This window comes from Epinephelus lanceolatus, chromosome 16, assembly GCF_041903045.1.
Source record: "Epinephelus lanceolatus isolate andai-2023 chromosome 16, ASM4190304v1, whole genome shotgun sequence".
NCBI lineage: Eukaryota > Metazoa > Chordata > Actinopteri > Perciformes > Serranidae > Epinephelus > Epinephelus lanceolatus.
Window position 1 is genome coordinate 2,253,893 of NC_135749.1, and position 18,123 is coordinate 2,272,015.

General features: G+C 43.6%; 1 protein-coding gene across 1 annotated transcript; it reads right to left on the bottom strand.

The window, feature by feature from the left end:
- Positions 1-17,434, bottom strand: mturn (maturin, neural progenitor differentiation regulator homolog (Xenopus)). Its single transcript, XM_033636383.2, has 3 exons — positions 16,794-17,434; positions 4,073-4,195; positions 1-1,490 (listed from the first exon to the last, which is right to left on the bottom strand). The coding sequence occupies exons 1-3, from the start codon at positions 16,950-16,952 to the stop codon at positions 1,383-1,385; spliced, it is 390 nt and encodes a 129-aa protein (XP_033492274.1). The 5' UTR covers positions 16,953-17,434; the 3' UTR covers positions 1-1,382.
- Between the last annotated feature and the right edge of the window lie 689 nt (positions 17,435-18,123).

Below are 18,123 nucleotides of genomic sequence, written 5' to 3' on the forward strand. Positions count from 1 at the left end.
TGACGCTCTGCTGACACGCTTTATTGAACAGTTTCACACACATCGGAGGACGAACAGAAGATACACTGCATGAGAAACACCCAATAAAAAGACAGACATTTACAAGCCAAAGTAAACAGGCCAAAGATGAACCTGTGAAACAGTCTTACATGTGGATGGAGTGGTTGGAGGCGGCGGGCGGGGGCAGGGCAGGGCAGGGCGGCGGGGCCTGAAGCATTGCAGTGCACTGGATGCGACAAACAACAACACACTGTGAGAGATAAGAGGGCCGGCCGAGGGTGGCTGTCAACAAATAGTTCCTCTCCCCTGTGACGTCACTCGGGGACTGGGGTGTGCACGTATTAAATCATGGTTAGAAGCCGATAAATTCAAAACAACACACTGCAAAAAGAGACTGCGGCTAGATTTAGGAAGGGTCTCGTCAGATTGTGCTGAGAAAAGGAGGGTGAACTGTGAAGCACCAGGAAGACTACAGGACAGGAGGGTGTCATGTGACAATGACACACCCACACCAGGAAGGGCTGAAGCTGCAGCATGGGCCTTTGTTGTGATGTCATGTGATCGGAACACTGATTAAAAACCTCCTCATTGGGCGACTCTGAACTCTTTGAGGTGCCTTGAAAACATTACGGGACACACCTCACGAAATGATCCATGCTACTGTAAAGCCGCACACTGTGACGTCCACATGGGTGCTGTAGTTTTGACTATGTGAAGTGTTGCGATCTGGACGGCGAGCTGAATCAGTTCCCTCCATGCAGTGGAAAACTCTACCTGCGTCACTCCTGTTACCTCACGCGGCCACAAACTGTCACTTTTCAGCTCGCTCTTGTGTATCGTGTGTGTGTGTGTGTGTGTGTGTGTGTGTGTGTGTGTGTGTGTGTGTGTGCGATCAGACACGCAGAGAAGTAGGTTATCTGTCACATTCATCTTCGAAGCCACGGGGAAGGACGTGTGTATTGCGTCTGACGGTTTTTCTGCATAACAAAGCCAGCTGAGGCCGATGTAATATTGCTGTGCTGTGGAACGTTAACTAACCGGATGGTGAATGATTATGATACTTGCATTGTACATGGCTACTGCCACGTAGCCCCAATGTGTGTGTGTACGTGTGTGTGTGTGTGTGTGTGTGTGTGTGTGTGTGTGTGTGTTTGGTCGGGGGGGGTTCAACACAGTGCAACAGAGTGCACTCTTTGGGAAGCAAAGCCACTGAGACATTCAAGAACATGGTGGTGTAGTTTTAGCAAGTTGGCCGTAAGTATGTGTGTGTGTGTGTGTGTGTGTGTGTGTTTGGATAAGTTGTTAAGTGTTTGGGCTAATGAGTTGAGACCCAGAGCTTCGGAGCAGCTCTGCCCCAGCTGCAGGCCTCGTCCTGGGGCTCATCACTGCTGGCTGACCCCCATCTGCTGGTGGTCCGGCCCCGGTTCCCCCTCCATGTCAGCGTGGTAGTGCTCGAAACTGTCGTCCTCTATGTCTGGCAGACCCAGCAGCTGACAAAAGGTAAAGAGAAGTGTGTGTTACAGTTTGTGATGTAAAGGTGTGTGTGTGTGTGTGTGTGTAAATAGCAATAACACAATGTCTCTCTGTGCCGTACAGTGTCAGTTTAACGACTTCTTGTTTATCTGCAAACAAACATTCAGCACCAGGAAGCAGAACATGATCAAAGGTCTTATCTTAATTATTAGTTTAATCTATTCTCTTCAACGCACTCTGCACCCCGTGGTGGAAGTATATTTACTCAAGCACTGTACTTAAAGAGGCAACAGATAGCATCTTTTCCTGAATATATCATGATGAAAATAATGTGGGTTGCACAGGGTAGTGTCCACAGTAAAATCATAGGTTACTTAGTGGCTTTGCAATCTTTGCAATAAGCTTCTGCCACCGGGGGCGAAATTTCACAGATAAAATCTGCTTTACGGCAGGAAACGCGTCATGTATTGTGAAACTGGTCGGTCAGCCAATCAGGGACTGGAGCTGGTCCTTATGAGGAGTTGGGCATGAGATAGTTGAGTCACGAGCACAATGGCAGACGGCCAAAGTTTGGAGACAAGTGAAAAATGGCCTAAAAAAAGAAAAGGAGCTCCTCTGTGTGAGGAGGCAAAGAGGAGCAAAAAGGAGAGTGATAAAAGAAGAGGAAAAACAAGAGTAAACCTCAGTCAGGCGTTCAAGAGATGGAGGGAGCTCCGTGACCAAAGAGGCTTCAAAACCCATGTCCAGCTAGCTTTCTTTCTAATGGATCAGTAAGTAACATGGCTAAATGTTAGCTAGACCAGAGAGGACTGTACTGTACTGGCTGCTAGTTCATTCCTAGCTGGCCAGCATCGCAAATCGCCGCAACCAGGGAGCGGGTAGCGAGTGTTGGTCGGCTGACATCCTGGTTGCCATTCTACGGCAGCCCTCGGACAGTGATACCCCCCTCCCTTCCTTATGTTCTCTTCTCACGGAGGCAGCTATCAACGGACATCGCCCAGCTAAGTTACGCCCAGCTAAGTGAACACTGGACTTTGTTTCCCATTCAATTTGAGCTCCAACCGGCCGCATGGTTTCCATACGGTAGCGTTTATTCTAGAATGGGGACTGTTTACATGTGCATATTGGTATAATTCCACTGTGTCTACTGTTGTTTGTACTGATACTGTACATATTGGTATCATTTACTGTGAGCTGTTTGTACTGGTACTGTGCATTCTGCTATAATTATTTGCATTACTATTTGTTTTTTCTTCAGATAAATCTGATAATTGTTGCTCGGTCTCTTTACTCATTTATTCAGTAGAGTGTCCACACACCTTCTCATTCTACATATACATAGAGGTATACTGGTGGCTTTACAGCCTGCATTTTATTCATTATCTCTGATCCCCACGCTCAATTTGGTCGTTGCCACAGTGCAACCGCTGACGCTAGGTGGCGCCCAAAAAACCTGAATCCTATCTGTTGCCTCTTGAAGTATTTATACTTGAGTAATTCTAGTTGCTACTTTTACTCCACTACATTTTGGAGGCCCACACTGACACACTGTGTGCTGGTGTCTTCCAGAGTTGACATACTGATGACACATGTGTGACATCATCCTAATTATCCTAAGTCTGCAGATGAGTCAAGGCTTCAGAATAAGAGCACTTATTTATCTATTTCTCACCTAACCATAAAAATAACCTCAGGCATGATGGCCGCCAGCCCGCTCTGACACACGGTGCAAATTCGAGCCACTACAGCTGCCGACCTAAGGTCCATCTCCAGAGCTGCTGCCCACTCTCCTCCCGGGGAAGCAGTCCACAGCGGCGGGGAGCGAGGCGGAGGGAACGTGGGGTGGCTAGCTAGCTAATTCATTTTTGGTTTATTAAACAGAGAGAGTGGGAGTTACTGTATGAAGTGTGTGCATGTATGTGGACAACCAGTGGGAGGGGCTTAGGACAGAGATAGGGGAGCTGTAAGAGGAGGGTATATTTTCAAATTCTGAATTTTTTGTTTGTTTGTTTGTTTAATTGGTTGGGTTTTAAAAAAAAACTTTTTCTAAGTTTGATGCACGGTTACTGGGATTGTTAGTTGTCACTCAGTCTTGATGTAAGCTATGTGTTCTTGTCAAGTTAATCTTATCTTAAATTTCTTACCTAATAAATGTGTAATTAAGTCATTATTGATGGGTAAATCAACATAATCTTTGGACAAAAAGAAGGGAATAACTTTTATAGTGTTACCCTACAGTAAACCCAGTAACATCTGCTTTAATTTTTAAAAAGATCTTTACGTATTGTCATATTTATTCTGACATATTCCTATTAACCAAAAAATGAAGTGTCAGGCAGTTTCAGCTCTTCTTATTAAGGGTTAAGTAGTGTTACATGTCAAACAGATGATAACACTCTAAGAAGACCTTGAATCATGTTCTGTATCCACCTCTTGTTTTTTTAATGTCAGATTTGTGGGTGGAGTTCAGCATGTTTTGTCCGTACCACAGAGAACAGAATGTATCAGGGCTGTAATGGAAACAGACATATCGAGCAGAGGTCACCCTGCTGCGCTCCATGCACTGTGTTAAAAAGTTGTCACGCTTCAGATTCCTTACAGGCCTAAAGGACGTGAAGACCTTCTCCAGCACCTCCAGCAGAGTCTTCTTCCCGCAGGAGGAGATGTAGTCCTGGGCCAGCTGTAGGAAGGGGAGGCAGTCCTCACTCTCACTCCATACATGCTGCAGACACACAGGGACACACAATAAGTAATGAGCAGGTGGCGTCAGTCCAAACCTGTCACTGCATAAACCTGTGTGTGTGTGTGTGTGTGTGTGTGTGTGTGTGTGTGTGACACCAAACACACTGAGAAAAAGAAAGTAAAGCTTCATTATTGCTTCATATAACAACATAAGTGAAGTAACAAACACTCTGCCTGGTGATGTAACACTGTCACATGTCCTCAGTGACAAATTGGAGGAATTAAGCAGTAAATAAGTGAAGCTGGGTCGGGGCCAATGCAGCGCAGAGAGAAACTGGAACGAAGCAATTAAAGCAGAGAAATGTTTCTCTGTGGACGCACAGCAGACAGGACTGAAGACACAAACAGTGGGGACACTTCAAAGGAAGACACACAGAGTCCTCAATGTTTACCACAGAGGTGTCAAACTCATTTTAGTTCATCGGCCACATTCAGACCAGTTTGATTTCAAGTGGGCCGGACCAGTAAAACCATCGACATGACCATGTGATAACCTGTAAATAACAACACCTCCAAGTTTCTCCCTTTCCACGTCCACATATGACGTCCAAGGTACCCTGGGTGTGTTGGTTGTTGACGCTGTCCGTTTTCAAAATACACCTCTGTTTTCACAGGAAATTTAACGTTAAGTCTTTCTACCTTCAACAACAAAAACACGTGATTAGGTTTAGGAAAAAAGAACAGGGTTTGGTTTAAGAATCTTACAGGACACAAACACCACTTTCTCAGGTGAAAGTCCGTGTTTGTTTGACACATCCAACACCTGTCCCACCCCAGTCAGACTTTCACTGCTTATACATCCGTCCTTGTCCTGCCGCGATTCCCACTGATGCCGCCTGGTGTAATCAACTATAACAGCAGCCGCGTATTATGCTGACGTCAAAGGACACCTTTTTTTGTTGGTTTCTGACACCGCAGGTCACTGCCCAAGCACCGGATTTCAACGACTTTGGAGTGAGACTGGGCTCTCTGAAAAGGTTCATCCATTTACAAAACAGACGATGGACAGCCTGAGATGTCTCCAGATGAATAAGTGCAATCTTAACAACATGTCTCAGTGTTTCCACATTCAGTCAGTCAGCTACTCACTGGCATTGCATGTGCATTTCCTTAATTTATGTCCACTCCTGTGTAATGCTGACATCACCACACCAGATTAAAGTGGAATCTACTGAGGAAGCAGGTTGTTATCTCCTGCTTTACAAACTATTTACTAATCTACGGTTTGGCAGTGCCTCAGCAAAGAGAAAAAGAAGATATACTTTATCAATCCCTGAGGGGAAATTCATGTCAGAGCAAGGAGCTGCTCATGGACGGGCGCACCGAGCAGTCGCGGGTTTGGTGCATTGCTCAAGGGCACCTCGGTGGTGCCCGGGCAACCCATCCTCACTGTGACCTCGTCACATGTCCACGTTTGGTCATGGACTTTCCACGTCCACATATAACGTCCAAGGTACCCTGGGTGTGTTGGTTGTTGACGTTCTGGAACGCCGTGTCAACTTCAGCCTGTTACATGCATTGTCTGTTTTCAAAATACACTTCTGTTTTCACAGGAAATGTACAGTTTGCATACAGTCTCTTTCAAAATAAAAGCACTACGTCGGCTTTTCAGTTTTCTCTGGATTGGGCACTTTTACTTTTAAAACTTTAAATATGTACTTCCTCCACCACTGGAGATAACTCTTTCTCACCACAGAGCCTGTCTGGTCTGTTTGGTTGTTTGGTGTAAAGCCTCCACAGCTCTGATGAACACTGAGGTCAGCAACATTAGCATCCTGATGGCTAATAAAACAGTATTAAGTAACTATAAATGGTCACTTCTCCTTATCAGACGTAAGAGTCCCAGTCAGATTAGAATAAACTTCCTCATTAGTGCAAGTCGTCTGCTCCCCTCAGATTGTTAGATAAACATCACCACTTGGGGAAAGGCCATCTGAGTAATTCAGCTTCACTTCCTCTTACTGCTCTTTAATTGGAGTCGAAGGCCGCATAGTTATAGATGATGTATTAGGTAATATTATTAAGGGTGATCGGTCGAGTGTGCACCGTGAGCTGGAGGAAATAACCAGCAGGTGTAAAACAAAAACAGGTCATCTTATTGGGGTGTGTGTAGGCTTTGTAGAAGAAGTTTAAGTGACGCAGGAGTTAAGAGTTTGACACTGGGTTTGATTATTTTAGGAACTCTTTTTGGGATTGTTTGGATTTCAGTTTAAATTAAAGTCTGAAAAGTTTTCAGGTGAAAATTAAGGTAATTAAATCACAGTTATATGTAACAGCATTCTGGTATTTCTGCCACAAATTTGGGGTTGATTAACAGATTGTAAAATGTTAGGGTATTTTAAATTGTTCATGTGAACAGACTAAGGACTACTAAAGGAATACTTCACCCCCAAACGACCATTTGTTTATCAATTACTCAGCACATGACACTGAATTCACGAGCAAAGCAGTTTTTCTCTCATGTCTCCACTGTGAACAGAGAATCCAAAAAAGGCGAACCATCGTCATGAATGGAAGTAATCAGGGTCTGCACTTAACAACAGCAAAACTATATCAAAACATCTGTTTACAAACTCTCACACAACTCATGTTGTGTCAGATACGACTGGTTAAAAAACAACTGGATAAAGGAGACCTGGATTACACTGCAAGAGTTGTGTGAGAGTTTGTAAACAGATGTTTTGATTTAGTTTTGCTGATGTTAAATGTGGTCCACAATGAATGTAATTCATGCAGAAGGTTTGCCTTTTTGGATTCTCCGTTCACCGTGGAGGCATGCGAGAAAAACAAAGTTTTCATTACGAATTCATTGTAAATAATAAGGACAAAATGATATCTATGAGAAGTTTCAATCTGGTTTTAGGTCTGGTCACAGTACTGAAACTGCTCTTTTAAGAGTGTTTAATGATCTTGTCTTAACTGTGGACTCAGGATGTGCCGCTAACCTGGTGACCTTAGATTTGACGGCTGCCTTTGATACTGTTGATCATAGGACCCTCTTATCACGCCTAGATCACTGTGTAGGCATTAAAGGTGCTGCCCTCAAGTTGCTACAGTCGTACCTAACCGACAGCAGTTTCTCTGTCCATCTGGGTGAATTCTCCTCAAATGTGGCCCCTCTTACCTGTGGGGTCCCCCAAGGCTCCATTTTGGGCCCTTTATTGTTTTCTTTATATATGCTGCCCCTAGGTTCCATTCTCCGTAAGCATAATGTTTCTTTTCATTGCTTTGCAGATGATGTCCAAGTGTACCTTCCTTTAAAATTAAAATGTAAGGACTCTCTGCAGCCTCTGTTAGCTTGTCTTAATGACATAAAAACTTGGATGGGCCTAAATTTCCTGAATCTAAATGATAATAAGACTGAGGTTATTGGATTTGGATATCCAGAATGTGTAAATGACTCTGTTGGTGCTCCGGGCCCCTTGGCTTCCAAAAACTGTTCTTTTATTAAAAGCCTTGGTGTCACTTTTGATAGTGCTTTTAAGTTTGACAGGCAAATTGGTTCTGTGGTCAAAGGTGCTTTCTTTCAGCTTCGCCTGCTCGCCAAAGTAAAGCCCTATCTCTCACCCAAAGACTTGGAGAGAGTTATCCATCCATCCATTACGTCTAGGCTTGATTACTGCAACTCTCTGTATGTGGGCTTAGATAAACGTTCTTTGCGGCGTCTGCAGCTAGTGCAAAATGCTGCTGCTCGCCTTTTGACCAGCACAAAAAAACGTGACCACATCACACCGTTTCTGGCCTCTTTGCATTGGCTTCCTGTCCGCTGCAGGATTGACTTTAAGATTTTGATGTTTGTTTTTAAGATATTGAATGGTCTGGCCCCCCAGTACTTAGTTGAACTCATCCATGTTCACACACCAGCTAGAGCACTGAGGTCATCAAATGAGTTGCTTCTAGATGTCCCGATATCTAGGCTCAAAACTAAAGGCGACCGAGCCTTCGCGGTGGCTGCCCCAAAATTGTGGAACAGCTTACCACTGTATATTAGATCTGCCCAGACTCTTGAGATATTTAAGTCGTTGCTGAAGACCCATCTTTTCTCGTTAGCATTTGATGCACGTTGAGCCGAACACTGCCGATGTATGGACTGTTTTTATCGAATTTTGTGCCTATTGTGCACTTTATTTTGTTTTCTATTGTTACTCTTAATATTTATATGTACTGTGTGCTCTAATACTGTATTTTTCTATTTCTATAGTTGTATTTTAATACTTTAGTGCTTTCTAGATTGCACAGCACTTTGGCAAACCTCGGTTGTTTTAAATGTGCTATATAAATAAATTTGACCTTGACCTTGACATTTTATTAGATGCATGATTCAAAGGGTTTGTAATGTGTAAGAATGTTCACCTTTTCTGGATTCTCCATTCACCGTGGAGGCATACAAGAAAAACAGTCTCTTTTCTAAGTTTCCTTTACTAATTCTGTCTTTGGATTATTCTGCAGGAGTCGTGTGAGTTTGTAAATGGATGTTTTGATATAGTTCTGCTGTTGTCTAACGGGGTCCACGATGACTTTAATTCATGCAGAAGCTTTGTCTTTTTTGGATTCTCCGTTCATCATGGAGGCATGTGAGAAAAACAAAGTTTTCTTTACCAATTCAAGGTAACACGTAGTGAGTAACTGATCATTTTGCAGGTGAAGTATTCTTGTAAAATTGACACAAAACCATGAAAACCATCCCATAATTTAAACCTTTAAATGCCAAACACTGGGATAATTAAGGGGGGTAATAAGGAAATTTTATTACATGCATGATTTAAGGGGTTTGTAATGGGTCCACACAAAAAAAGATGGCCCCCAGTGACTTTAAATCATAAATGATGTTCACCTTATTTGGATTCTCCATTAACAGTGGAGACATGTGAGAAAAACATTTCTTTAGGAAGTCTTCCTTTGGATTATACTGAACGAGTTTGTAAACGGATGTTTTTATATAGTTTTGATGTTGTTAAACGGGGTCCATGATGACTTTAATGCACACACAGGGTTCACCTTTTTTGGATTCTAACACCCAGTGAGTAACTGATATACATTTGATCATTTTGTGACTGAAATATTCTTTTAAAATTGACACAAAACCATGAAAACCATCCCATAATTTAAACCTTTAAATGCCAAACATTGGGATAATTAATGGGGGCAATAAGGACATTTTATTAGATGCATGATTTAAGGGGTTTGTAATGGTTTAAGAAAAAAGATAACATCAATTTTTACCTTTACTGAAAAATGCATGCCTCCTTCAAAATGCCTCAGTATCTATTAATGTATCCATTAATTATTCCCCTAAAATCCCAATAAAAACACCTTAATTTCATTATTACTAGTAAATGGAGTGATGTAATTTATAGCTAATAAATAAAGCGATTAAGTTTTCTGATGTGTAGTAGGGACACACCTTCATGTGAGAGTCATGTGAATCAGCCCAGATAAAGTGTTGTCACAGACGGGGTTAATGCTCAGCCCTCTGGCTCACTGCTCAGGGACGGTTGTTCCTGTTTGACACTGACGGATGGACTCTCACATGAGGGCGTGCCTCTGCTGCAGCAGCAGAAACACCACCCTCCAGCAGATCTCACAAAGCACGTCCAGCAGCTCTTGTTCTTCGGTCACCTGACCTGGACCATTAAAAACTACTGAGAGGGAGATAACAGAGCTGGAGACAGTGACGTGCAGCTGAGCTGTGATCACAGTGATGTCACAGCGCCCTCCAGTGAGAGGACGGGGCCATGATACCAGGGTTTGAGAGGAAAACAAGATAAACTGAGAACAGGACTGTGTGTGTGTGTGTGTGTGTGTGTATGAGAGAGAGAGAGCATGTGAGACGCCCTGCTGATGGCAGTATTGATCGAGTGAGAGCAACTAGATCTCAGAGTTATTCTGGCTGATTTGAGAGCAGACAGCAAACTGTGAAAGTGTGTGTGTGTGTGTGTGTGTGTGTGTGTGTGTGTGTCAGGGTTGCAGCAGTAAACAGATTCAAAAGCAGAAGAAGAGCAGAGCGCTGTGACCGTGGCGCCCCCAGAATTTTTTCTTAAGGGTGTCCAGATGGGATGGCACATCGAAACCAAAACCCCAAACTGAATTTCAGGAGTTAAATTATTAAAGTATACAGACTGTGTCAATATAGAGAGTTAGGCAGTGATCACACAGAAAGTGTTTCAGCAGCTGGAGGCAGGTTTTTGTAACAGTTTTAATGAGTATGAAGCTTTTTGCTCGCTGTTTTTGTTGCTACGCACCTCATGTTTCTGTGCTCCAAGCGCCTGGTGTTTTTTTTAGGAACTAGATACTGACTACTGTGAAATAAATTAAATAAAAAGTATATTGATTACACAGAAAGGTTAGAGTACGGAGGTGATGGGGTGGTTTTTTAAAGTTTGGAAAAAAAAGTCAAATAAAGTATAAACTTAACAAAGTGTCCAAAAAACTACAGTGAAATGCCCCAAAAAATATTGATAAAATATCAGAAAAAATGAAGAAAAAAAATAGTCTGAAAAAATGTTGATAAAATGTCCAAAAAATATTTAAAAATGTCCAAAAAAAATGTTGCTAAAATATCTGAATAAATGTTGATAAAATGTCTGGAAAATGTTATTAAAATGTTGGGAAAAAATAATAAGATGTCTGAAATATTAATAAAATAGACGGAAAAAATGTTAAAAAAGAGTCTAAATAAATATTGATAAAATGTCCAAAAATATTACTGAAACATCCAAACAAGTTAACAAAATGTTCGGAGAAATGTTAACATGTCTGAAAAATATTAATAAAATGTCTGAAAAACATCTTAACAAAATTTCCAAATAAATGTTGATAAAATGTCCGAAAAAAAATTACAATGTTGGAAAAAAATTAATAAAATGTTCAAAAAATATGATCCTAACAAGTCAAAAAAATGAAAACATTGGTGAATGTCAGGGAGACAAAGTGAAAGAAAAGGAAGGAAGATGGGAAATGAAATTGGCACAAAGACAACTGACCACATGATGTATTTATGTACAGTAGCTACAAGTTGTGTGTGTGTGTGTGTGTGTGTGTGTTATTTAATCTCTTTAATGTATTTTCCCTCTGTAATATTCTAAATAAGATGATTTGATCATGCAGCAGCTGGATTTATATTTATCTGTCCTCCAGCAGCAGTCGGTGGAAAGCCCCGGCTTAATCAGCCCAGCTCTGCTCAGCTCTGCTCAGCTCTGCTCAGCTCTCCCGTCTGTGGGACACTCCAAACTCGTAACGCAGCCACAGTCGGTGTGACATAATGTGTTATTGACTGAACAGACGCCCTGGCTCCTGGGTCATCTCCATCTGCTCCCCGCCCTGTTAGCCCCTGTCACTAAGCAGGAGGAGGGAGCTGGGTGGGTCTGGCCTCGGGAGCTTTAGGGCTCACAACACCAACATTGCAGCACACTGCTACAGGGTATACAGTCAGGACGGCCTGGAGATGATCAGAGCACAGCTGGAGCCTCTATCAGTGACACTGAGCTTATATCCTCTGTGCTGTCTCTGGAGTTTAGAGGATTTTAACACCATCAGGAGTTTATGTTCAGTAATTACAGACAGATTCCACACTGTGTCTCTGCAGGACTGACTGATGTTGTCTGGGACCCTCACATGGGACTGTTTGAGGAAACATATTTAACAGCTCAACAGTCAGATGAAGGGATCTGGCAGCCATTTGCTTTAAACCTTACATTGTGTAGTTTAAGTACACACATTCTAGCACTGTAGGGTTACACAGGCAAATTGTTTGACATTAAATATCTGTTTCTTTGTCTTTGAGTTGCCGTGGTTGTTTGGGGAGGTCACTTCCTGGTGGAGCAAAAGGCGTGGCCGAGGGCCAAGGACAAGTGCTGTCAGCCCTAGAGTGGTCTCCTCTGGTCTGAATCAGGGACTCATGTTGTTCCAAAGTTGTATAATTGCCTAGAGTTGGTTGGTGTTCTCACGGCAGCATTTACAAGAGGACCAGATCAAATGCCTTGTGTGAGAAAGCTGCTCTTGATTGGTCAGAATTTCCATGTGGGAAAAATCCAGGAAGTAAAGCAAACGTTGAAGAAGAGTACACTTGCAAGATAAATGTGACACTTTCTAATGTCACAATGGAGGGACAACTACGCAGGTTGATTTTAGCGCTGCTCATCGTGGACTATATTGCTGTCATTGTTCATTTTAGTCAAACCATACAGTTTGAAAACGAGGCGCGGCTCCAACTAGAAAACAATGTTTTGATGCATTGGATGTGCTGAATGTGCATATTAAGGCAGTACAGGAGGAGGTGCACATTAATAATCCTCCAGGACTGTAACATGCTCATGTTTAACCCAAACAATGTGTCATGTGACTGCAGTTGCTTCACATCCAGGTCGGAACACCTTCTCACCACAAACCAACCGCACCAGAGTTCCTTTGGAACCGGACTGAGACCACCTCTTCAAGAAGGTCTCGGTCCGGTTGTTTTGGTGTGTTCACACCTGCACAAATGAACCGCACTGAGGGGGCAAACACACCTGAGTTCGATTGGACCGAACCAAACAGAGCAGGTGTGAAAGCAGCCTTAAACCCTGCAGCCAACTCATTGGACCAAACCATGTGCTGCCATGTCATGGGGGGGATTTGGGATTAGTTAGTCTTGCTTTGTATTTGGTCGTAGTTGCCGTCCATTTTGGTTACCCCTTGTGTATTATTTGGTTTGTCAAAGCCAGTCTATAGTCTCCCTCATGTGTTATCTTGACAGCTCAGTTTGTTCAGTTAACACCTTGTTTAGTCATTTTATTGAGTATAGTTATGTTACACTGACCTGTTTTATAGTCTAGTTGTTCAGTTCTTGATTTGTAATTTTTCGTGCATTTTAATTGAGTAAATAAAAACTCACGGGTTTGTCAACAACTCCTGCGGCCTCACTGCTTGGTCCCTAACATTGAGGGGGGGCTTGTTTTGTGTGGGGTTTCATTGGATCCCATGGATTCTGTATCAAAGGAGAAAACTGCAATAATTCCTTCAAAATAAAAATACGAAAATGTGGCCCTTGAAAATTATTATTTACTGTGTGTCTGCAGAACACCAACCTTCACCAAATCTTACATGAACACAGCTCTCTCAGGTGAAAGTCGGTGTTTGTTGGACCCATCCACTTCACTCCTGCCCAACTCGGACTTTCACCGCCTTAAGTTTTGTCCTTGTCTCACTGCGTTTCCCCCTGACGCCACCTGGCACTGTTAAGATATAATGGCAACCAGCCACGTATCATGCCGACATTACAGGACGCCTTTTTCATTGGTTTCTGACGCTGCAAGTCAGTGCCCAAGCGCTGGATTTCTACGACTTCGGAGTGAGACCAGGCTCAACATACACGTCACCCAACAATCTCCACTGCATATCTGTATATGACAAAAACATCAAAGAGAATAAGAAACCGTTCATTTAATTCAATATTATATGTATATAGTTTATTCAGAATGGTTATGGTTTTTGTAGCGTAAGCATTAGTTTTGTTGGAGATAGTTACTGACTATTGTAGGGACAAAATGAATCATGACCATATACAGACATGTAGTATTCTGCTTCCTTGTGTGTAAAAGGCTTCATTACCTGCAGTAAACTGTGTCCTTGCACAGTTTTCATTTGTGTATGAGGAGCTCAGTTTGTAGCTGCTCTCATGACACTTCTCAGTGAACCAGACGCCTCCCTGTGCCTCTGTTTAACTGTGCACCTCTAAGTTTTAATCACACTATGTGACTGAATGTGTGACTCTTCATCAGACCTACAGAGGATGCTCCATGTGTCACAGCTCTGACCTGTCAGCTGAGATAGACTGACTCTGTTATAGCTCTAATTATTCTGTTCTGTCACTTTGTTAAATAACTCAAATGACAACTTGATTGTTTGTCTCATTTGTTCACGTCTGCCACCACAACGATTTTACCCGAAAAAGAATCAGAACGCCTTTTGATTCACAACAATTTAAGGAGCACTACTGCAGTAAGGTGCTGACTGAGAGTGAAGAGCCGCTGCACAAACGCACACCGCCATCTTGGATCAACCATCAGCTGTGAATAATCCTTCCACGGTTTCACCTACAGAAACCTTATTACGACTTTTACCTCCTTTAACCCTTTCACGTACAGTGGTCACTGCAGTGGACCCTGGTGCATCATGCCATACACTGCCACCCACTGGCCAGGTGGTGTCGGCGCAACACAAGTCTTTCAAAACCAAGATGGCCGACAGAAAGCAAGGAATATTGTGCAGCTCAAGAATATCTTACCAGTCCCTCTATGATAGGAGACCCTGGTGGATAAATAACATCTGAAAACATCTAAGGAGTGATACAGATGATTATATGTTGGGAGGAAATACAATTAATCATCTGTCCACTAAACTGGACGTCATGCATCACGGCTCTGACACATCCTCACTGCGACCTCGTCACATGTCCACGTTTGGTCATGGACTTTCCACGTCCACATATGACGTCCAAGGTACCCTGGGTGTGTTGGTTGTTTTTGACGTTCTGGGACGCTGTGTCAACTTCAGCCTGTTACATGCATTGTCTGTTTTCAAAATACACTTCTGTTTTCACAGGAAATGTACAGTTTGATACAGTGTCTTTCAAAATAAAAGCTCTATGTTGGAACAACACCACCAACTGATATTTTTTCCTACAACAACAACAAACACACACACGTGGTTGGGTTCAGGACAAAAGAACAGGGTTTGACTTTACAATCTTACGGGACGTGAACACTGGCCTCCTGAATGAAAGTTGGTGCCTGCTCAACTTGGACTGTTGCCGTCTTAACTTTCGTGCTTGTCCCGCCACATTTCCCCCTGACGCCACCAGGCGCTGTTAAACTATAACAACAACCAGCCATGTATCATGCTGATATTAAAGGACGCCTTTTTTAGTTGGTGACGCCGCAAGTCAGTGCCCATGTTCTGGATTTCGATTCGGAGTGACACCGTGTTCACATCACTGGCTATTTTTCAACTACAATTAAAGCGACACTTACCTTTCTGGAAATTTTTACGCTTTTCTTTCTTTAGGTTAAAATGCTATTAATAAGCTGATGGCACACTGAAATGTAAGTGAATTCCACCAGAGATAAAAACTCATCATTATACCATTCTCATACGGTTCTAAGAAAACTCCGGCCGAGCGTCCTGTCTATCTTCCCCACGTGGAGGCCTCCGACTGACGTAACCGCTCACGTATGTTGTAACGTTACACTCGCCCTCCTCTTCTGTGTATCTAACGTTACCTTGCCAATGCCTACATCTATCATAAACGTAATGAGGACGTAATGGAGGAGGGAGATGGGACTTTGGAGGGAGGCGGGAGTTGTGGATGTTCAAATTTTTGTGCTGTGTGAAATGCAAGAAAGGTAAGAGTTGCTTTAACAGTATTACAGCAACTTTGTTCTTGAAAATATTTCATCTGCAGTGATTTTTTTTGGCTGTAAATCAAATTGATTTGTGTTTTTAGAAGGTAATGTTCAGTTTTTGTAACAGAAACAGTATTTTGACAAGATTTATGTAGAAAATGTTCATTGAAAAAATGATACAGTTCAACAGGAGGTGTGTGTGTGTGTGGGGGGGGGGGGGGGGTGGCTGAGGAGTGAGGAGGAAGGAGCTGAATGATGGAAGAAGGAGGAGTACAAAGGGAGGGGAGAGGCTGAGGAGTCAGAAGCAAAGTTCAGCACTTTTGCATGGCACTGAACAGTATTATAATTTGTTTAAAAAAATGTGAACACACTAGTTTAACAGCATTTAAATATATTTCTATAGTTTCACATGACGTGTCATTTCTTGATTGGTTTATATTTTTTTGTTTAAAAACTTAAACACATTCTGTCCACCTGAGAGTTTAAAAAAATGAATTTCATAATTCTTTTCATCCCTGAGGAGGAATAAAAACACTTATAATTCATGCATGAAAAGTCTACAAAGTCAAGTTTGATCATCAAAAAATAATCATAAGATAGAGAATACAGGTTTGTATTTTATTGCAAATGGCACCATTTTTAATTTATTTTATTTCTTTATAAACACAGGTGTAGCTCTGAATCATTGGCAGGGCCCCCTCCACCCCAACCCACGGGCCCCTGTGCATCCTCACCGCCTGCACTGTCTATATTTACGCCTCTGCTCCACATACACCCCCTCGTTTTATTTTAAAAGCTGACTCTGTGTTGCAGCTGCAGAGAGATGATCTGCAGGGCTTTTATTTTGAAAGCTACAGGCCTGTTGTTTCTCAGGAGCTTGATGCTGCTGGTTCACAGGGTTATCGCTGCTGATTATCATGGAGGAAAAAACACCATCGACAGAGGGATGGGAGGGTGTGCGTGCGTGCGTGTGTGCATGTGTGCACCCAAACTGAAATGACATCATCCTCCCTCTTCGATCACCGCCCCCCCTCCCATGTCCATCAGCCGGAAAACCGGGACCGACCGTGACAACCCCACCTCCACAGCAGCCTCGACACACCTACAATAACACACACGCGCGCGCGCACACACACACACACACACACACACACACACACCGAGTGTGAGCTAAAGGCCCTGCAGAAGCTCACTTACGAAACTGTCGGTGCCGCCGGGACACAGCACGTAGAAGGAGACGCCGGGCTCTGCGTAAAAGTCCAGCCGCCTCTCGTCGTCCTCCTCGGCGAAGATGAGGTCGAACGGGTTACCGGAGCACCACTTCTCCGCCGCCTCCACCAGATGCTTGAACTCCATCCTGTGTTATCCGGTCTGCGGTGTCCCTGGCTCCGGAGCTTGATCTCGGTGTGTGTGGCCGTCACGGCGATGATGCTCAAGACAAGAATAAGAGCTGATCGGACAGCAGCATCAGCAGCCTCCACCACTACCGCATCTCCTCAGTGCGCCGTGTGCATGGCCCGGGAATAACGGGAACACTGATGGTGCATAGAGCCTACCGGGACTGGTGCTCCTCCGTGCTCACAGCTCCATTCCTCTCTTCCTCCCCACGTTATGAAATCAGCCCGTCGGTCGCATACATGCATACGCAGGAGGACGCTGGGAGAAACGCGATGACGAAGAGTGGAGCCGGGCAGCCGTCCATATCTGAGGCACTATAGGCTCCCTGCTGTCTGTGGGCACGAGCCCTGGGTCAGTAACCTGCTGACATCACGCAGCAGCTCAGTGGACACGAAGCTGTGCAGAGGCTGCTGCAAGGTGCTCACAAGAGTATTATACTGGACACAGGTCAGCAGCCTGCACCTCCAATACAGACACAGCTGATATAGCTGAGCATAAATAAAAAATAAAATTAAATAAAATTAAATTAAATATTAAAAAAAAACAATATATGCAACACACACTCTGAGCCTTATGATGAAGGCAGCAGGGGTGTAAATATAGACAGTGCAGTGGGGCCCCTAGGTCGGGGTGGGGGCCCTGGCAAATGATTCAGATCTCACTCCCAAGTCATCGCGATGCGGCGCTTGGGCAGTGACTTGCAGCGTCAGACACCAACGATGAAAGGCGTCCTTTAATGTCAGCATGATACGTGGCCGGTTGCCGTTATAGTTTAACGGTGCCCGGTGGCGTCAGGGGGGAAACATGGCGGGACAAGGATGAAAGTTAAGGCAGTGAGAGTCCGAGTGAGGCAGGTGGCAGGTGGCAGGTGGGAGGAGGGAGGGGTGGTGCATGGGTCCAGAAGCTGCAGCAAGAAAAACAAAAGAAACCAACAGGACAAGAAAGTCGCAGAGCTCCTTAAATTACATTCATTTAGCTTTTTTATAAACAGCTTCCAGTCGTGTGTGTGTGTGTGTGTGTGCACCTCATAGCCATGCACTAGGGCCCGTCCCAACAGTGTGCACTGGGGCCTGTGGTACCTGCCTTACACCACTGTCTAAACTAGCCAATCAGCAGGCCTCAGTGAGCG